General features: G+C 48.1%; 1 protein-coding gene across 4 annotated transcripts in view; it reads left to right on the forward strand.

The window, feature by feature from the left end:
- LOC119979474 (segment polarity protein dishevelled homolog DVL-1-like) overlaps positions 1 to 21,674 on the forward strand; it is a 189,494-nt gene extending 167,820 nt beyond the window's left edge. For 3 of the 4 annotated variants that reach the window (XM_038821736.1, XM_038821739.1, XM_038821740.1), the window contains 7 exons: positions 2,294 to 2,370; positions 4,529 to 4,596; positions 10,281 to 10,430; positions 10,988 to 11,119; positions 12,680 to 12,847; positions 15,908 to 16,114; positions 19,044 to 21,674. In XM_038821736.1, coding sequence (XP_038677664.1) covers positions 2,294 to 2,370; positions 4,529 to 4,596; positions 10,281 to 10,430; positions 10,988 to 11,119; positions 12,680 to 12,847; positions 15,908 to 16,114; positions 19,044 to 19,405 — 1,164 coding nt within the window. In that variant the 3' untranslated portion in view covers positions 19,406 to 21,674. The remainder of the gene's footprint in view (positions 1 to 2,293; positions 2,371 to 4,528; positions 4,597 to 10,280; positions 10,431 to 10,987; positions 11,120 to 12,679; positions 12,848 to 15,907; positions 16,115 to 19,043) is intronic. The other variant, XM_038821738.1, reaches the window with a different exon arrangement.
- The last annotated feature ends 46 nt before the right edge of the window (positions 21,675 to 21,720 follow it).

The raw sequence follows: 21,720 nt of genomic DNA on the forward strand, positions 1-21,720 counted from the left end.
TTCTACCAGGCTGTGAAGGCCGCAACCCCTTCCCCCCACCACACTCCCATTCACTGGCCAGTTTAAACCAGCCAGTATGGAGGCCCCTGCCCCGGCCTCACTCCCCTCCAATCTCCTCCCCCCTGCCCTGTCCCAGGAAAACAAAGAAATCCCCTTTAACACACAATGCCAGTGTAAACACACAAACCCCAAACAATCATCATTGCAAAAGAAAATGCCAACTCTTACATTGTTCAAATAGACAACGTTGACTCTATTAGCACATATACCAACATGCAGTGAAAAAGTAAAGCTACATAGACTCCTACAAACCCCCTACCCTCCGTACAAGACCAATCCTCAGTCCCATTTCTCAATTCTGCCCCAGTTCTTCTGCCTTCACAAATACCTCCGCCGCTTCCACTGTCCCAAAATAAAAGTCTTTGGATTTGTAGGTCACCCTCAACTTGGCTGGGTACAGTATGCCGCACCGCACCCTGCTGGTATACAGTGCTGTCTTCACTTGGCTGTAGGCCGCTCGCCAATTCCACAGTAAAGTCCTGGTATATGTGTATACCAGCTCCAGCCCACTGCACCTTCCGCTTCTGCTTTGCCCAAATAGGACCTTCTCCTTCACGCGTTACCCATGGAAACAAATAGTTACTGCTCTTGGCGGCTTATTTGCCCTTGGTTTAGGCCTCCACGTCCTATGAGCCCGATCCGGTTCATACTGAGAGGGGTCTTCCCCCTCCCGCAACAGCTCCGCCAACATCTTGGCATAATACTCCATCGGCCTCGGGCCCTCCACCCCTTCGGGCAGACCAACGATCCTCAGATTTTGCCTAGATCTGTTTTCCAAGTCCTCTATTGTGGCTCGCAGACACTTGTTGGCCTCCATTACCCTCTGCAGCTCCTTACCCATCGAGGTGAGTTGATCACTGTGTTGCGACAATGCCTCTTCCACTTCCTTCAGTGTCTCACCCTGCTCCCGCACCTCAGCCGATGCTCTCGATACCCCCGCCCTCACCAGGGCAATCACCTCCTCCACCAGCACCTTCAATACCTTCTTGAAGCTATGTTTGATGATAGAACACTGCATGTCACGAAATGAATGGACCTGACAAGAGGCCGCAGTGGCTATGGACAGGACTCTCGGACTGGCCCATCACAGGGAGACATTATTAAACAAAAACTTAATGTTGACAAAAATGTTGAAACTTTACCTGCCCAATATCGTGATGCTTTTCCTCCTGCAGCCTGGGCCGTGGTCGCTCTGGTGTTGTCCTCCACTGTGGGCCTCTCACCTCACATTGACCATTTCCCTTGTGCTGTCATTTCCTTGCGACTTATCCCTCCCCTTGTGTCCTGCATTGTGAAGATCAATCCTTACCCTATGGTGACTTGACCCACCCCTGGTACTATCCTGGCACTGACCCTTGACCTTTAGTGTCCTACACCGTGGCTTTTGACCTCCTCTGTACTTTCCCTCTTCTATCGGGCAGAAGATACAAAAGTGTGAGAACATGCACCAACAGATTCAAAAACAGCATCTTCCCCACTGTTGCCAGACTCCCATTTGGCCCTCTTATGGTCTGAACTGATCTCTCTACGCATCTTCTCTACTGTTGTAGCACTATATTCCGTATGCTTCACCCGATGTGTGTGTATTTATCATATGTCCTATGTTTATCTTGTATGGAAAGATCTGCCTGGACTGTATGCAGAGCAATACTTCTCACTGTACCTCGGAACGCAGTGAAAGCTTCAGTGGAATCTGACCTTGACTTTGCACAGCAATTCAATGCTTACCTGAGTTTCTTCGGCTTTTCTGTACATTCCCACTGATGTCTGCTTGCTTCCTCAATTGAAATAAAGCAAGCCTAGATGTGCATTTTAAATTTGACTGGAACAAAATACATTTTTAATTTTTACCTCAGATTTACCTGGTGATGTTGTCAAATGACAGAAATATCAGTGATCCATTCTCTGTTTTGGTGCAGGAATAAGCCAACCTAATTCTTAAGTATAACTGTCACATGCTGTGTGCCTTTTGCCATTGGTTGCCTTGCCGCCAGCAACTGCCCATAAAATCACAGCAGCTGTAAAGTTATGGGATGGTGACTTCAAGGCAGCGATCGTACCTCAGGACTCAGCTGGTTGATTTTCAACTCCTTTCTAAGTCTACCTGCAAGCTGTCTGTCAAATGGCAGTGCCATTGTCTCCTCGACCCTTGTACCAGTTCCTGTTCCCTATTCCGAGACATGTGCCTTAACCTGTCCCTTGATCTGAATTTCCTTTCCACTCTATACTTTAGGTCAATGACGTCAATTTTGAAAACATGAGCAATGATGATGCTGTGAGGATTCTGCGGGAAATTGTATCGAAACCTGGGTGAGTGACATGTTTCACCAATTTGCATCACATGCGATTAAGAAAATACATTTTAAGCAAAGAACTTGCATTTATATAGTGCCTTTCACAACCTTTGGATGTCAAAACTCATTTTACAGACTATGAAACACTTTTGAATTGCAGTTATTTTTCTATTATTTGAAATGTAGCATCCAATTCTTGCACAACAGGATTCCACAAATGGAAAATTGTAAATGACCAGAACATCTGCTTTAATGATGTTGGCTGAGGGGAAAATATTGGCATGAACCCTGGGCTAAAGTCAACTGCACTTTGTCATATAATACCACATGATGTTTGACGGCCAAGTGGAATATTGTGCACACCCTGTCTCCATCAATGGTGCCGAGATGGAGATGGTTGAAGGCTTCAAGTACTTAGGTGCGCACATCACCAACAATCTGTCCTGGTCCACCCACGTCGATGCTATGACCAAGAAAGCATAACCGTGCCTATACTTCCTCAGGAAACTAAGGAAATTTGGCATGTCCACATTGACTCTTAGCAATTTTAACAGATGCAGCAGTGAACACAGCCCAGTCCATCACGTGAACCCGCCTCCCATCCAGTGACACTGTCTACACCTCCCGTTGCTTTGGGAAAGCGGGCAGCATAGTCAAAGACCCCTCCCACTGGGCAGCACGGTGACACAGTGGTTAGCACTGCTGCCTCACGGCGCCCAGGTTCGATCCCGGCTCTGGGTCACTGTCTATGTGGAGTTTACACATTCTCCCTGTGTCTGCGTGGGTTTCGCCCCTACAACCCAAAAATGTGCAGGCTAGGTGGATTGGTCACGCTAAATTCCCCTTAATTGGGGAAAAAAATGAATTGGGTACTCTAAATTTATTAAAATAAAGACCCCTTCCAGTTGGATTATTCTCTCTTCCAATATCTTCCTTCAGGCAGGAGATTCAAAAGTCTGAGAACACTCACTAACCGATTCAAAAGCAGCTTCTTCCCTGCTGTTACCAGACTCCTCAATGACTCTCTTATGGACTGAACTGATCTCTCCACACATTTTTGCTACTCTCTGTACGCTGCACCCAGTGTCTATTTCTATGTATTTACATATTTCTTTATCGTATGTCTATGTTTTTCATGTATGGAACGATTTGCCTGGGCTGTACACTGAACAATACTTTCACTGTACCTTGGTACATGTGACAATAAATCTAAATTTAATCTAACCTGAGGATCACCACACCTCCAGCGAGGGGCAATGTTGAGAAGGCGGGGCCTTCATGAATAACATCGGCTGGTACGGGAATTGAAACCACGCTGCTGGCTTTGCTCTGCATCACAAACCAGCTATCTAGCCAAGTGAGCTAAACCAGCCCCCATTATTGACCAGCTGTACCTCGCAATCCACTCCAATTCCTTGTACCAAATTTTTCACTGACCTCTGATACCTCCAGGAGATGGCTCAGAGTCATTGCTGAGGAATAAGCGCTTGATTACTATATGAAGGGTGATGGCCTAGCAGTGGGCTCCTATTCCAGAGGAAGGGGTCTCAAAACATTTTCTCTTTTCCTCGTCGGGATTTGTTCTCCCGCTGCAACACACACACTGCATTTATTTACCTTGCAGCAACTAACTCTATTTTGCAGCCAAGAATCCCACCAGTAACCCACCCTGCATAACTATAAACTTAAGAAAATGAGTTTGTTGCTGCAAAATGAACCCAGCACTATTGCTGGCCCAACAGGTATCACCAGCCTATCCAACTGTAGCGATATTTCAGTGGACTCCTGTGCTTACTCAATTCCACACATGTGCCTGTGGCCATCCTGGGATTGGTCTGTGTAATCCGTTGCTCATGAAATGAAAATCGCTTATTGTCACGAGTAGGCTTCAATGAAGTTACTGTGAAAAGCCCCTAGTCGCCACATTCCGGCGCCTGTCCGGGGAGGCTGGTACGGGAATCGAACTGTGCTGCTGGCCTGCTTGGTCTGCTTTAAAAGCCAGCGATTTAGCCTTGTGAGCTAAACCAGCCCCTCATGCAGTGTCCCATTTAATTCCTGAACGATCGGAGCCTTCAGATTCAATTTCCCGAGGTTCCTGGGCCAGTTTTGCTTAGTCCCGGTTTGTGTAATATTTGCAGTGGTTGGTAACTGTCCCACTATGTTTGCTTCTCCAGACCCATCAGCTTAACAGTAGCCAAGTGCTGGGACCCCACGCCCAGGAGTTATTTCACCATTCCCAGGAGTAAGTACTGCTTTCAGAATTTTAAGTAATGAAGTAACATGTATTGACTTGGGTACTGTTGTTAGTTACACACTGTCCTTCTATCTCAGAGATCTGGATTTGGAATCCAATCCTCTGTGGTTGTGACAATTGCACCTGTGGCATGTGTTTAGCTCTTGATTTTTATTTTCACTAATGCTAGTGTTAAATTTTAGTGTTTGTTTCAATTTTCTTGACGTTCTTGTATTTTAATTAAAATTACTATTCATGAAATATTGTTTAATTTGTATGCCCTCTGCCCTTTTCTATGTATGTCTTTTCATCTCGAAATGTGCGTGCCTCTCTCTACTTCTGCCTCTTTGACTTGTTCCCCCATTATGCCTCTCCATCTATCTGTCCCTCCTTATCTGCCTCTCAGTCCCTATCTTTGTGTACACTGTATGGAGAAAGTTAAGTGAAGAAAAAAGATGGATTGCCTATCGCAGTAGCAACAACTTGCCTTTATAGAGTAAAACATTCCAAAGAACTTCACAGGAGCATTATTAAATAAAATTTGACACTGATTTACCCAGAGCCCATCATTTCAATTTGGGCTCTACTGTTAGTGTGAGGCAGATGCGTACCTTTCAAGAAATGGAGGGGCCCTATTGGGCATGTCATCAATTTCTTTTTTTTTTAAAATAATTTTTATTGGAATTTTTTACAGAAAATATAACAAAAAGTATAGCAAAAAGCAGTAATATGCAACTAACAGCCCCATAACACCCACAATTCCCCCCATACCGTAACATCACATGTATCACATTCCCCCACCCCCCCCCAAACAAGAGAACTTAACCATAAATTAAAATTAGATAAATCAAATTAAATAAAATAAGCCAACATAATCAACGTCCCCCCCCCCCCCCCCCCCCCCCCCGGGTTGCTGCTGCTACTGTCCCAGTACCCTATCGTTGAGCCAGAAAGTCGAGGAAAGGTTGCCACCGTTTAAAGAACCCTTGCGCCGATCCTCTCAGGGTGAATTTAACCTTCTCAAGCTTAATGAAGCCCGTCATGTCATTGATCCAGGTCTCCACGCTTGGGGGCCTCGCGTCCTTCCACTGTAGCAAAATCCTTCGCCGGGCTACTAGGGACGCAAAGGCCAGCACACCGGCCTCTTTCGCCTCCTGCACTCCCGGCTCTACCCCAACCCAAAGATCGCGAGTCCCCATCCTGGCTTGACCCTGGATCCCACCACCCTTGACACCGTCCTCGCCACCCCCTTCCAGAACTCCTCCAATGCCGGGCATGCCCAGAACATATGGGCATGGTTCGCTGGACTCCCCGAGCACCTGGCACACCTATCTTCACCCCCAAAGAACCTACTCATCCTCGTCCCAGTCATGTGGGCCCTATGCAGCACCTTGAATTGGATGAGGCTAAGCCGCGCACACGAGGAGGAAGAATTTACCCTCTCCAGGGCATCAGCCCATGTCCCGTCTCGATCTGTTCCCCCAGTTCCCCCTCCCACTTCGTTTTCAGCTCCTCTACTGACGCCTCTTCCTTCTCCTGCATAAGCTTGTAGATATCGGATATCTTCCCCTCCCCGACCCAGACCCCCGAGAGCACCCTGTCACTCACCCCCTTCGCGGGGAGCGCAGGGAATCCCTCCACCTGCCGTCTAGCAAATGCCTTTACCTGCAGATATCTAAACATGTTTCCCGGCGGGAGCCCAAATTTCTCCTCCAACTCCCCCAGGCTCGCAAACCTTCCATCGATAAACAGGTCCTTCAGCTGTCTAATGCCCGCTCTATACCATCCCCGAAATCCCCCATCCATGTTCCCCGGGACGAACCTATGGTTCCCCTTAACGGAGCCTCCATCGAGCCCCCCACTTCTCCCCTATGTCGCCTCCACTGCCCCCAAATCTTGAGGGTAGCCGCCACCACCGGACTCGTGGTATACCTCGTGGGAGGGAGCGGCCACGGCGCCGTTACCAGGGCCCCCAGGCTTGTATCCCCACAGGACGCTCTCTCCATCCGTTTCCATGCTGCCCCCCTCCCCCTCCATCACCCACTTACGCACCATCGACACGTTGGCCGCCCAGTAGTACCCCGAGAGGTTGGGCAACGCCAGCCCCCCCCCATCCCTACTCCGCTCCAAGAAGACCCTCTTCACCCTCGGGGTACCATGCGCCCAAACAAATCCCATGATGCAGCTGGTCACCCTTTTAAAAAAGGCCCTAGGGATAAAGATGGGCAAGCACTGGAAGAGGAACAAGAACCTCGGGAGAACCGTCATTTTGACGGATTGCACTCTGCCCGCCAGCAATAGCGGCACCATGTCCCACCTTTTAAATTCCTCCTCCATCTGTTCCACTAGTCTGGTGAAGTTAAGCTTATGAAGAGCCCCCCAACTCCTGGCCACCTGCACCCCCAGGTACCTGAAACTCTTCACTGCCCTCCTGAAGGGGAGCCTCCCAATTCCCTCCTCCTGATCTCCCGGGTGCACTACAAATACCTCGCTCTTTCCTAAGTTCAGCTTATAGCCCGAGAAGCCCCCAATTCCGCTAACAGTTCCATCACCCCGGGCATTCCCCCCTCTGGGTCCGCCACATATAACAGCAGGTCGTCCGCATACAGCGATACCCGGTGCTCCTCCCCCCCCCCCCCCCCCCCCCCCCCCCCGCACCAGACCCCTCCACTTCCCTGACTCCCTCAACGCCATGGCCAGCGGTTCAATCGCCAGTGCAAAGAGCAGGGGGTACAGGGGACACCCCTGCCTGGTCCCACGATAAAGCCTAAAATACTCCGATCTCCTTCCATTTGTGACTACACTCGCCATCGGCGCCGCGTAAAGCAGCCTCACCCATTTGATGAATCCCTCCCCAAATCCAAACCTCTCCAGCACCTCCCACAGGCACCCCCACTCAACTCTATCAAACGCTTTCTCTGCGTCCAGCGCCACCACTATCTCCGCCTCCCCCTCCACTGCCGGCATCATGATAACATTGAGCAGTCTCCGCACATTCGTGTTGAGCTGCCGCCCCTTGACAAACCCTGTCTGATCTTCATGAATTACCTCTGGCACACAATCCTCTATCCTGGTAGCCAGGATCTTCGCCAGCAACTTAGCGTCTACGTTAAGGAGTGAAATAGGCCTATATGATCCGCACTGCAAGGGGTCCTTATCCCGTTTTAGGATCAAAGAGATCAGTGCCCGCGACATCGTCGGGGGCAAAGCCCCCCCCCCTCCCACGCCTCATTGAAAGTTCGCACCAGCAGGGGACCCACCAGGTCCGCATATTTTTTGTAAAATTCTGCCGGGAACCCGTCCGGCCCCGGGGCCTTACCTGACTGCATTTGCCTGATCCCCCTGACTAGCTCCTCCAACTCTATCGGTGCCCCCAGCCCCTCAACCAGCCTCTCTTGAACCCTTGGGAAACATAGCCTGTTCATGAAGCTCTCCATCCCCTCTCTCCCCCTCGGAGGTTCCGACCGGTACAATCCCTCGTAAAAGTCCCTAAAGACCCCGTTTACTTCTGTCCCCTTCTGCACTACATTTCCACCCCCATCCTTCACTCCCCCAATTTCCCTAGCCGCATCTCGCCTACGGAGCTGATGCGCCAACATCCTGCTCGCCTTCTCTCCATACTCATATACCGCGCCCTGCGCCCTCCTCCACTGTGTCTCCGCCTTTCTGGTGGTCAACAAGCCAAAATTGGCCTGCAACCTGCGCCGTTCTCCCAGCAACCCTTCCTCCGGTGCCTCCGCATATCTCCTGTCCACCTCCAGAAGCTCTCCCACCAGTCTCTCCCTCTCCTTCCTCTCCCTCCTTTCCCTGTGGGCCCGGATGAAGATCAGCTCCCCCCGGATCACTGCTTTCAGAGCCTCCCAGACCATCCCCACCTGGACCTCCCCCGTATCATTGGTATCCAGATACCCCTCAATGCTTCTCCGAACCCTCTTACACACCTCCTCCTCCGCCAGCATCCCCACATCCAGGCGCCAGAGCGGGCGCTGGACCCGTGCCTCCCCCATCTCCAGATCAATCCAGTGCGGGGCATGGTCCGAAATCGCTATGGCCGAATACTCAGCATCCTGCACCCTCGGGATCCACCCCCTGCTCAGGACAAAAAAGTCTATCCGGGAATAAACCCTATGGACGTGAGAGAAAAAGGAATACTCCCGCGCTCTCGGTCTCCCAAACCTCCAGGGATCCACCCCTCCCATCTGGTCCATGTATCCCCTCAGCACTTTGGCCACCGCCGGTCTCCTACCCGTCCTTGAACTGGACCGGTCCAGTGTGGGATCCAGCACTGTGTTAAAATCTCCCCCCATGATCAGGCCCCCTGCCTCCAGGTCCGGGATGCGGCCCAACAAGCGCCTCATGAAGCCAGCATCATCCCAATTCGGGGCATATACGTTCACCAGCACCACCTTCTCTCCCTGCAGCCTACCCCTCGCCATGATATATCTGCCCTCCTTGTCCGACACCACCTCAGCCGCCTCAAACGCCACCCTCTTCCCCACTAGAACCGCCACCCCCCGGTTCTTTGCGTCCAATCCTGAATGATAAACCTGCCCCACCCACCCCTTCCTCAGACGGACCTGGTCCGCCACCTTCAGGTGGGTCTCCTGGAGCATAGCCACGTCCGCCTTCAACCCCCTTAGATGGGAGACCACCCTGGTTCTCTTAACCGGCCCGTTCAGCCCCCTCACGTTCCAGGTAATCAGCCGGATCAGAGGGCAACCCGCCCCCCTCCCCTGCCGACTAGCCATAGCTTGGCAGATGTTCGCCCCAGGCCAGCACACCCCGCTCGACCCGTTCCCCATGGCGATAGCGCCTCTCCTCTTCCCCCCCCGGCCCTCATCGGCTCCTTCCTAGTCGTTCCAGCAGCAACCCGGTATGTCATCAATTTCTAATGAGCAATATGTAATTGTAGTTTTTTTCTGCACCATAACCCTGAGATGTGATTTGACATCCAGACTATGGACAATTGAGAAGGATCATTAGAATTGGGGAATTTCAAACGCTGTCATGTTTCCCTACATCATTTAATGTTCTGGAAGTCTGTACTAAACTATCATCACAGAATCCCTACAGAAGGAGGCCATTCGGCCCATCAAGTCTGCACCGGCCCTCCGAAAAAGCACCCTAACCCAGGCCCACTCCTGCACCCTATCCCTGTAACCCCACCTAACTGTTGGACACTAAGGGGCAATTTAGCATGGCTAATCCACCTAACCTTTGGACCATCTTTGGACTGTGGGAGGAAACTACAGACACGGTGAGAACACGCAAATTCCACGCAGTCGGCCAAGGTCAGAATTGAACCTGGGTTGTTTGCGCTGTGAGGCAGCTGTGCCACCCTACTAATCATTAAACAGTTGCCAACTTGTACTTCCTTGCAATTTTCTGAAATGTCTATACATTGCTGCAGAAATTGTACATGCTGCAGGCTGTGGAAGTATCTTGTCAATATTAGCACTCTCATTATCTAAAAACGGAACTTGCTGGAAGCATGCCACCAATCAGTCAGCACCTAAAAAAGAAAAGGTTTTGGAAGGCGGCCCGGGTTTAACCTGCAGACCGTTTCCTCAGCTGCTGATATACCTGTTCATTTACTGCTCAAGATATATATTTTTATTGTTCTTCACAATTTCTCCTGTTTTAACTGAGTCCAGCTCTTTGTCTAATCTTCCCTCTATCTGCCTGTGGTGTAGCGGAACCAGTGAGACCCATTGACCCAGCGGCCTGGATCTCTCATACCACGGCTATGACAGGAACATTCCCCCGCTACGGTATGAGCCCCACCACCAGTGCCATCACTTCCACCAGCTCTTCACTCACCAGCTCCATCCCAGATTCGGAAAGTAAGTTACCTTTTTACCATGCTTGAACCTGCCATGTCTGTTGTGTTAGGGGATAACAAGGCTGCTAGGATGGTTCAAAGTCACATTAGTGTGAGGCCATCAGGCCCGCTAGTCCTGTCTCTGTCTACAATATTTAAGACTTGATTTTTAATTTGATGGTTGAATTCGGGACATGATGTTCCTTACCCTGAGTATACTCCTGAGCCTGCACTTTTCCCCGCCTGAGGGGGGCAGGAATGATGTAACATCCCACAGTGGGAACCCAAGGGAGCGGTCCCGGCTGGCCGAAGCTTTAACTGCAAAGTCTTTGAGAGTTAGTGTGTAGATCTGTCGTGATCCAATTGATTTAATTGAATTAAAATAGGTCTGAGAGACTGAATGGCCTCTTCCTGTTTCTATGGTGGAAGGCCCGTACCGTGCCATCCCAACATCTTAACCTGCTGACCCCCTCGCTGTTCTTATCCTACTAGAAAGCCAGGGTTAGAATAGACCCTTTGCTGTTTCGATAATTCTCTGTGAAAATTAGATCCTATATTTTTTTCTGTTTCTTTGTTCAGAGTATGAGGATTGTCCACTAACGGTTAAGAGTGACATGCCAGTTATCGTCAAGGCAATGCAGTTGTCTGACTCAGGACTGGAGATCCGTAACCGACTGTGGCTGAAGATCACGATTTCAAATGCCGTCATTGGTGAGTGTAGTATATCTGTCTCTGGGGATGTTCTTACTTCAAGCTGTCCTTCTGTTCATTGTATAGAGGCCCTGGGTGAATCGCTAGTTAGCGTTTGGTGTCCTGCAGATGCTTTCTAAGCGCAGAGTTAATTGCACCTGATTTCATTATTGTGATCTAAGTTCACATTGTTTACTGTCACTCTCAACATGTTGATTTCACCAGTCATCCCCTGAGGCAGCTTTGCTTGTTCTTCCCATTCGGCTTCCCACAATCCCAAGAGTTTGTCCATCTGATCAGAATGGTACAGCCTCTTTCACCGGAAGGATTGGGTTCTGTCCACAACTTGGGGCACAGCGAACCACCCTATTCCAAAAGTCAGTTCATCCTCTCTCATCCTCTAATCCTCAGTTATTCCAACCTAGTACTTAACAGGAGTATGGTGGTGTAAGAATTATGATACTAAAATAATCTAGAGACCTGGAATACTGAGATTTCAAATTCCACTATGTCCGTTTGAAAATTGAATTAAAGTGAAGCTGTTGGATTTCCTGTAATCTTAAAAAATAATCACTTCACAGCAAGCCGCCTTTTGCACCCTCAGGATGTTCCAAAATGCTTTACAATCAATGAAATAGTTTTGAGGAACAGTCACTGTTGCGTTAAGTGTTTGTGATGCTGGGCTGGTCTTGTTTGAGCTGTGCTGCACTGAACTCCAAGCCCCACTCTCCTTGCTTTACCCTTTCACCTGGCCACAGATAAAGCTGCCCAATTTAGCACCCACTTCTAGTTCACATATATTAAGAACCAGAGTCAAGAGCAGGAGGGCAGTGCATGTGTCATCTGCCCACTGTCTTAGAATATTATAGAGATTTGAGAGGCAAAGTGGAGACGGTAAGAGTTCATGGTCAAGAGGATTATATGTAGATGGAGAGATTGTACATGGTAGGAATGTGGATTGCACGAATCTGGTGTCAGGGAACTGTAAACGTTCTGAGGCAATTGTACACAATCCAAATGGACTACGCATGGTCTGAACTGGAAGCGGATACCATATTCCACTTCCAGTCTTTTTGTTTCTGAGAAAGGGGAAAGCCTGCTGCCCAGTGATTTGATATTCTGGTTGATTTCGTGAGTTGTATATTTGATGGCAGCTACATTAGAAATAACTGCGGAGAAATTACCTTCAGAAGGCAGGTGAATTTTGTGAGTTGAACCCTTGAAACTAAAGGGCATGCCTGGGGTTGTGCAAATATCAGGAGTCACGCGCGGTGAGGGGAGAGAAGATGAGGGCCCGGGTAAGGGGAGTACCTGAGAGACCCAGACCAAAATAGGGAATGAGGGTCCTGAGAGACCCTGACCTAGGTGGGATAGGGAATCCTGAGTGACCCAGATTGAGGTGGGAGGAGGAGGAGGGAAGTGGTGCTTGAGAAACTCTGACCAAGGTTGACTGTGTCCTCCGAGTCCCTGACCGAGGGATGGGGGTAGATCCTGGAAGGCTCTGGCTGAAATGGAAGTGGGGTGAGTGCTCCATTTGGTTGGTTGTGCGTCTTCATGCAGTTAGCCCTTGTTTCTCTGTAGGAGCAGATGTGGTGGACTGGCTTTTTTCACGTGTGCAGGGTTTTAAAGACCGTCGTGAGGCAAGGAAATATGCCAGCAGCATGCTGAAGCATGGCTATCTGAGGCACACCGTCAACAAGATCACCTTCTCCGAACAATGTTACTACATCTTCGGTGACCTCTCTACCAGTAAGTTCACTCTGTTTCTTTAACATTTTAGTGGTTATCAACCTGAGCGATTTTGGGTGCTGGGAATTGGAGTATTGTTCCATCAAAAACTCCCAGGGCAGATACAACATAGGTTTGATATAAAGTAAAATTCTCTCTAATCTATCCCATTAAACACTCCCAGGGCAGATATAGCATAGGTGTTAAATACTTAATTAATCTCCCACTATACTGTCCCTTTAATGAGCCTTAATCTTGGCCTCAGAACAACATCGTCTGGGGAAGGGTGGAAGATCACAGTGTATTGCTGTATATCATCAGTTAATTATTTTGCACAGGTATTTATTTAAGTTATCCAAACTCAGCAAAATTGGTGCAAGCGGCTACAAATAGCCTTGGCACCACATGGTTTAGGCGAGGGGCATGAACAGAGTGGATGGGAGAAGTTATTCCCCTTAGTTGAAGGGTCAGTTACAAAGGGACACAAGTTCAAGGTGAGTGGCAGAAGGTTTAGGAGGGATTTGAGGAAAAACTTTCAGGATAATGAGGAATCACAGAATAAAGAGAGAAAATGCTGGAAACATTCAGCAAGTCTTGAAGAAAAACAAAAACAGAGTTTATTGCCCATATCTTCCGGCTCTGGATGGTCGTACCCCAGAAATATGCTGGGAGACCTTTCTGAAGTCCCTATGCAAGGACTCCATGGGAATTGCTCAGGAGGTTTGAAAACAATGGGCAATTTGCATGGAAATGGAACCCTCTGAATGGTTCCAACTCACTGACCAGAATAGCTACCCAGCTAAAGTTAGAAGGATTAAAATATTCCTAATTTTTCAACAGCTACACTTCTGATCCCCAACTACCACCACGAGCCCAACTGAACCATGAAGGGATAAAGGTAGAAACCAGGCAGAAAAAAAACAAAAGACCGCGCAGATCAAGATGGAGGTTATGATCTAAAGTTGTTGAACTTAATAATGAGTCTCGAAGGTGGTAGTGCCAAGAAAAAAGATGAGGTGGTGTTCCTTGAGGTTGCTTTGAACTTATTGGAGCACTGTAGCAAGTCAGGTATAGAAAGGTAGTGGGAGCAAGGTGCAGAATTCAAATGCAGTGACAGGAAGCTCTGGGTCATGCTTGTGGACTGAGTGGAGGTGTTCCACAAATTGGTTACCCAGTCTGCATCTGGCCTCTTACATAGAGGAGACCACATCCTGAACAATGAAGACAATATTTTGAATTGAAAGAAGTGCATATAAATCACTCCTTCATTTGGTACTTTGGCTAGTGAGAATGGAGGTGGTGAAAGAACAGGTGTTGTTCTATCTCCCACGCTTGCACAGAAAGGTGCCGTAGTGAAGGGAGAGGGGAGTTCAGGTGACTGAGGAGTGGACCAGGTTGTTGCGGCAGCATTGTCCTTTCTGAATACTGAAAGAGAAGCCAGGTGAAGATGTGTTTGCTGGTGGCATCATGCTGGAACTGGCAAAAATAGCAGAGGATATCCGATGAATATGGAGGCCGATGGGGTGTAGAGTGAGGATGATGGATATCCTTATCATGGTTCTTTGAGGAAGGGAAAGGGATAAGTGCATGAAATGGATTGGACACTGGAGGGTCCTGTCAGCTATGCAAGTTAGAAATCCTCGGTTGAGGAAAAAGGAAGACATATCTGGTGTAGAAAGTTGTATCATCAGAACAGCTACCACAGAGACAGGAGTTGAGTTCTTGGAAGAAGCAGGATGTGAGGAAATGTAGGAAGTTGTCTGGCTCTGTGGGTTTGTAGTGATTATTAGTTGGTTAAAAAGTTTATAAACAAGTATAGAAAAACAGGGGGGAGAGAGAGAACTAAAGGGAGGATTTGCGATTGGTGGAAGGCAGCATTGATTAAATGACATAAGATGATGGTGCAAGAAAAGATGGGATAGTAAGGAGACAAATAAAGAAGCAAAAGATGGTCTAGGAGCCCTCATTTTTAAAAATTCCATTAAAGGATGTTGGGTGTTGCTGTCTAGTTAAATATTTGTTGGCCTCCCTAATTGCCCTTCTTGAATTGCTGCACTCCATGTGGTGTAGATACACCCACAGTGCTGTTAGGAAGGGAGGTCCAGGATTTTGACCGAGCGGCAGTGAAGGAACCACAATATAGTCCCACGTCAGGATAGTGTGTGTCTTACATAGAACATGCAGTGCAGAAGGAGGCCATTCGGCCCATCGAGTCTGCACCGACCAACTTAAGCCCTCACTTCCACCCTATCCCTGTAACCCCTCCTAACCTTTTTGGTCACTAAGAGCAATTTATCATGGCCAATCCACCTAACCTGCACGACTTTGGACTGGGAGGAAACCGGAGCACTGGGAGGAAACCCACGCAGACACGGGCAGAATGTGCAGATTCCGCACAGTGACCTAGCGGGGAATCGAACCTGGGACCCTGGCGCTGTGAAACCACAGTGCTACCGTGCTGCCCAGAAAGAGGGCTTGGAGAGGAATTTGTATGATGTTCCCATGCACCTGTTGCCTTTGTCCTTAGAGGTCATGGGTTTGGAGCCTTGGTGAGTTGCTGCAGTGCATGTTGTAGATGGCACACACTATACATGGCTGCCACTTGTGTGTCTGTGATGGAGGGAGTGAATGTTGAAGGTAGGGGATGCGGCGCCAATCAAGCGGGCTGCTTTGTCCTGGATAGTGTCAAATGTCTTAGTGTTGTTGGATCTGTACTCATCCAGGCATGTGGAAAGTATTCCATCACACTTCTGACTTGTGCCTAGTAGATGGTGGGCAGGCTTTAGGAAGCAGAAGATGTGGTCCACCACAGGATTCCTAGCCTTAGGCTAGCTCTTGTCGCCACAGTATTTATTTTGTTCAGTTTTTGGTCAATGGTAATCCCCAGGATGTTGATAGTGGGAGATCCAACAATGACAATGTCATTGAATGTGAAGGGCAACAGCTGAACAGTTTCTGACATCAGCTATCTAAGTGGTTATGAAATGAAATTGTTAAATTCCGTGTTAAGGCTAGAAAGTTGTGAAGTGCGTAATTGAAGAAATTGCATTTAATTTATGCTTAACTTTCCTTTGCTGGTAGACTTGGCTGGACTGAGCTTAAATGAAGGTTCCAGTGGGACATCGGAGCATGACATCCTCCCACCTCTCCCGCATCCAGCCTGCCCCTGGCCACTGACTCAGGGCTTCCCATATCAGTATCCACTGCCACATCCATATTATTCACCTACTTGCCAGGATCCCACTTTGAACTATGGAAATGGCAACGCTGGGAGCCATCAGAGTGAAGGTAAGATTCATGAGCGCGCGTGCATGCGTACGTGCTTGAGATGGTGTGTGGGGGGCAGGGGGGAGGGTGTGGAGAGGGAAGGTGACATGGGAGAGGATGCAGAGGTGGGGAAGTGGGGTTAGGCAGCAGTGAGATTGGTTCTGGGGGCCATCATTACCGAGCTTTTACAATTTACAGGAGATTATTTCATGGCCGAGTGAGATTGAACAAAATGGCTTCAACAAGAAGTTTTAATAAAATAATGCATAAGAGCAAACCAGTCATTAAGACGGTTTCTTATGCAGTCAATGAAGTCATCAATTTGTTTCTGTCAAATTTGAAAATTGTTCATTAGATAGAGATCCTGATTCCAGCGCCAAAAATGTCACTGGACTGGACATTGTCTCAGTTCAATGTCGAAGATGAGGTAGTAGCAGTGATAGAACATAAGAACTAGGAGTAGGAGTAGGCCATCTGGCCCATCAAGCCTGCTCTGCCGTTCAATGAGATCATGGCTGATCTTTTGTGGACTCAGCTCCACTTTCCTGCCCGAACACCATAACCCTTTATTCCCTTATTCTTCAGAAAACTATCTATCTTTATCTTTTGTTTTTGGAAATGTTTTTTATTGAGTTTTCATATTTTATATCCAACAAATTATTAGAAAATAAACACGCAAAAATTAACATGTATATTTACAGGTAAGCATCTTCATAATAACAACTGTGGCCACCCCCTTTAACCGGCATACATATTTTACATTCCCCAATATGGCCAAGGCACATGTTTGTAAGCATTTATTTACAATTTGGTTTTGGGCCTTAACTTGTCATCAGACTGTCGCTTGCGGCTTTGTCCTTCCTTTTTTTTTGGAATAATTTTTATTCAAGTTTTCAACAACAAATTTTATCACAACAGAGAAAAACAGTAACCCCTCTCCTCCAATACAAAAACAATAAATTAACAAGAAAAAGAAATAAGCATAAAACCATCAGAACAAACCCCCATAACGAACCCGTAGCCCCCCCCCCCCCCGGCTACCTTCCCCCGATTCCCGTCCATTTTCCCCTGATTCTTGGCCACCCGACTATTCTTCCTCTTGTTCGTTGGCCACAAACAGGTCCCGGAACAGTTGCATGAATGGCTCCCACGTTCTGTGGAAGCCGTCGTCTGACCTTCGGATGGCGAATTTGATTTTCTCCATTTGGAGAGATTCTGAGAGGTCGGACAGCCAGTCTGCAGCTCTGGGTGGTGCTGCTGACCGCCAGCCAAACAGGATTCTACGGCAGGCAGGCAAAGGCAAGGGCGTCCGCCCTCCTCCCCAGGAATAGATCTGGCTGGTCTGAAACCCCGAAGACAGCCACTATCGGGCATGGCTCCACCCTCACCCCCACCACTTTGGACATAGCCTCGAGGAAGGCTGTCCAGTACTCCACAAGTCTGGGGCAAGACCAGAACATGTGGGCGTGGTTGGCCGGGCCTCTTTGGCACCGTTCACATCTGTCCTCCACCTCCGGGAAGAACCTACTCATACGGTTTCTTGTTAAGTGGGCTCTATGCACCACTTTTAGTAGCGTCAGGCTGAGCCTTGCACACGTGGAGGTGGAGTTGACCCTATGCAGTGCTTCGCTCCAGAGTCCCCACCCTATCTCAATCCCCAGGTCATCCTCCCATTTCTTTCTTGTTGCATCCAGTACGGTGTCGGCCCTTTCTACCAATCGGTCATACATGTCGCTACAGTTCCCTTTCTCTAGGATACTTGCATCCAGTAGGTCTTCCCGTAGTGTCTGTCGTGGCGGTTGTGGGTACGTTCCTTGTCTTCTTTCATAAGAAGTTTTTGAGCTGCAGATACCGTAGCTCGTTCCCCCTGGCTAGCCGAAATTTCTGTCAGTTCGTCCAGTGTTGCGATCCTGCCGTCCGTGTATAGGTCCCCGACTGTCAGTGTCCCTCCGTCCTGCCTCCACCTTTTGAAGGTGGCGTCAGTCAGTACTGGTGTGAACCTATGGTTGTTGCAGATGGGAGCCTTGTCCGACATTTTGGTCAGGCCAAATTGCTGCCGCAGTTGGTTTCAGGATTGGAGGGTGGCTGTCACCACTGGGCTGCTGGAGTGTTTTTTGGGTGGGGATGGGAGTGCTGCCGTGGCGAGGGCCCGGAGGGGGGGGGGGGGGTCCCCATGCAGGAGGCCTCCTCCGCACGCACTCACTCGGCCTCTGGCTCCTGGATCCATCCCCTTACTTATCTATCTTTATCTTGAAAACATGCAATGAAGGAGCTTCCATTGCTTCACTGGGCAGGGAATTCCATAGATTCACAACCCTTTGGGTGAAGAAGTTCCTCCTGAGCTCAGTCCTAAATCTACTTCCCCTTATTTTGAGGCTCTGCCCCCTAGTTCTGCTTTCACCCGCCAGTGGAAACAACCTGCCCGCATCTGTCCTATCTATTCCCTTCATAATTTTATATGTTTCTATAAAATCCCCCTGCATCCTTCTAAATTCCAACGAGTACAGTCCCAGTCTACTCAATCTCTCCTCGTAATCCAACCCCTCAACTCTGGGATTAACCTAGTGAATCTCCTCTGCACACCCTCCAGTACCTAGAGTTCCTTCCAAAATAAACAAGACAGATTCACAGATTAATCTTTATAAAATGTTACAGCCAGGTTCAGCACCTCACAACCCAATTATCGCTGACCAAAGTGAACAAGCAGCATTAATTGCTGCCTGTATTGCTGCACTAATTGTTCTGTTAAGTAGATCTTTCTGTTTCCGTGTCACTTTCAGTACAGCAGAATGAGTGACTGTGATGTGATTTAACCACTTTATACTGGGTCCATTCAGCGGTTCAGGGACAGTAGCCCCAACTGGTCACCTCTTCACTTGAGGATGTTTCATTTTGGTGAGGTTCGTGGAGTGAAGTGACAGGTGTCTTATGTTTCCTGCTGTGTGTACAGGGAGCAAGAGCAGTGGATCCAATCGGAGCATGGGTGAGAGAAGAGGCTCAGCAGGGAAGGAAAAGGAGCAGAAAGCGGACTCCAAATCAGTGGGTAACGCGAGTGAGCCAGACCGCACCACCGGGAACAGCGTGCATTGCGAGCGACCAGCAAGCCAGCTCAGTCACCACAGCCACTGCTCTCATGGACCTCCAGGGGTCCCTCCTGTCTACCAGCTGCCCACGGTATTAATAACAAGTGGGCCTCCTGGAGCTCCCCCTGTTCGGGATCTAATGGCAGTCCCTCCCGAGCTGACGGGCAGCCGGCAATCCTTCCAAAAGGCCATGGGTAATCCCTGCGAATTTTTCATCGACATTATGTGACAACACCTGTCGTCTTGCACTAAACAACACTAAAGTCTTTGCACACAACACTACTTGTGTCTCACCCCGGGTGTTACAGGAACCTCAGGCTTCTAATTCTAACCATGGTTCTATATCTGTCCTCCATTAATAACAACCTTGAATGTGTTGGTTTTGGTAAATATTGGTGCCAAGGACAGCTTTGTGTAAGTGTATTCTGCGTTTCAGTGTAATCATCATCTGTGTAGACTTTGAAGGGATGTTGAAGACCTTTTGATCTGGTTGGGTGTTTATAAGATAATTTCACACAGGTCATCTCAGCATCTACTTGTGCTGTTGTGAAGGGCACTCCATGTTAAAGTGCACCCTGTTTTTTTCAATGTGGATTGTCTAACCCTTTTAGCAAGCACCTTTTCGTTATACAGAGAGCAATCAGCACAATGGATGTGATTCAGTTTCCAACTCATTGATGCACAAACGATTCACTTTCTTTTTTCAGAATTTAGGAGCCTTTCGAGAATTATTTTCCCTTGAAGCATTGAGAAAGTTTAAGCTACATCTTCAAACATTTCAACAGCTCTTGCACTCATGTCTAATCCCCTGCACAAGAGAGAAGGTTGGACGACACCTTTGCACATGCAATGTTTTGAATATGTCTAGGCAGTTTGGGCACTTTTGTTCATGGTTATTGCTGAGCGATTTGATTGAATCATTCAGTCTCATCAGTCGTTTCTGAACGGTTTACAAATCTGTCTGGAACAGCTGCTTATAAATGATGGTTCTGTGCCGCTCCCAGCAGTGAGTCCTTCTGTATCTAGTCTGCAACCATAATGATATATATTGGATTGTGTTTTATTTTCCAATTTTCACATCTCTCCTGAAGGTGCTGGCCTGTTACTCGGGTTCAGTTCCTTCCTCTCCTGAAGCTGCTGACTTTAAAGGGGATGTGGGTTTCCTGGCCTGACCTACCCTAAAACCGCATCCAAATGACCATCCTTCATGTACAGTCAATGTCAGCAAGACATTCAAATGAGATTATCTGGCTCCTGCACTGTCGCGCTCATAGTCCCACCGGTGGTGCCGTCTGGCTCACTCCTGTTTCAGCCTCTTTTCCTTCCCAGGGAGCCATGTCCTTGTTAGTAAATACAGACCAGGTTTCTGTGGTCTGTGCGAGACCCCCAATTGCATTTAAACCACCCTCCAGCAAAGCTGGCACGATAAATTTCAAAACCTTTCTGCATGAGACCAGGAGGGGTGAGTATTTTGTGCCCCACAGGGATGTCACAATCCTCTGCTGCTCCACGCTCCCTGCCGCCACAATAACCAGCCACATTACAGTCATAACACCGCCTGCCCCACTCCTAGGCTTAGCCTAGATAACCCAACAACATTAGCCCAGGAATCTCGATGCCCTATGTCCCAGACAGGAGTGTGAGAGAATACTCTCCACTGGAATGGATATGTTCAACCTAACCTCTGATGTTCAAGAAACCTGAGAGTCGAAATTTAACAAAGTGAACAGGAAACTGAGAGGGACACAGACTGTCAGAGGACTGTGGAGCGATGCAGTGTAGAGAGTCAGATTTTATTCCACCAGGTCGTATTTCAGCCCTTGGAGCACAAGAGTAAGCAAGGCGCTGGACTGGGCTACGCTCTGTGTGTGCCTCTATTCCTTGACACACACCTGTACAGAGGAGTATTTCTCAGGACAGCGGGTGTGAATACTGTTATACTTGCACAAGCACGAACATTCCAGGACTGTGCAACATGCTTTGAAGAAAAGAAACACTTTAAAAACTCATTCAGTCAGGACTTGCAATTTAGCCTTTAGTCAAAGGCAACTTTAAACATTGCTTCATCTGGCTCCATCTTGTGGACATCTACAGGAATAAAAGGTGCTGCGGATTGTCGGCAGTACGCAGAGCTCACCCTTTGAATGTTGACACAACTATTCCAGCACTTGGACTGCACTCAGCTGGATTGAAATAATAAAACTAATGGAAATTTATTGGAAAGTTTAAGAATGTTAATCAGAATTATGAGAACATGTAAAAAGAAATGTACAGTAGGAGATTAAATTTTATTAAATTAATTATTATAACTATTCTATAGATCAAACTCACTGACAGAAGTTCAGTCCAGGCTGCAGATCAGTTGGCAGCTGGGGGCTGGCATTGTGTGTACCAGTGTTGTAGATATTGCATTCAGATTCTGTGTCTCTATAATTAATATATCGCTGCCTCAGTGTAAAAGCTATTTTAAAAACTAAAAAAAAAACATTTTTTCCTGACTTTGTTTATATTTTCCTTTTTCAACTTGCTGTGTCTTTGTCAATT

Source organism: Scyliorhinus canicula, chromosome 16, assembly GCF_902713615.1.
Source record: "Scyliorhinus canicula chromosome 16, sScyCan1.1, whole genome shotgun sequence".
Lineage (NCBI taxonomy): Eukaryota > Metazoa > Chordata > Chondrichthyes > Carcharhiniformes > Scyliorhinidae > Scyliorhinus > Scyliorhinus canicula.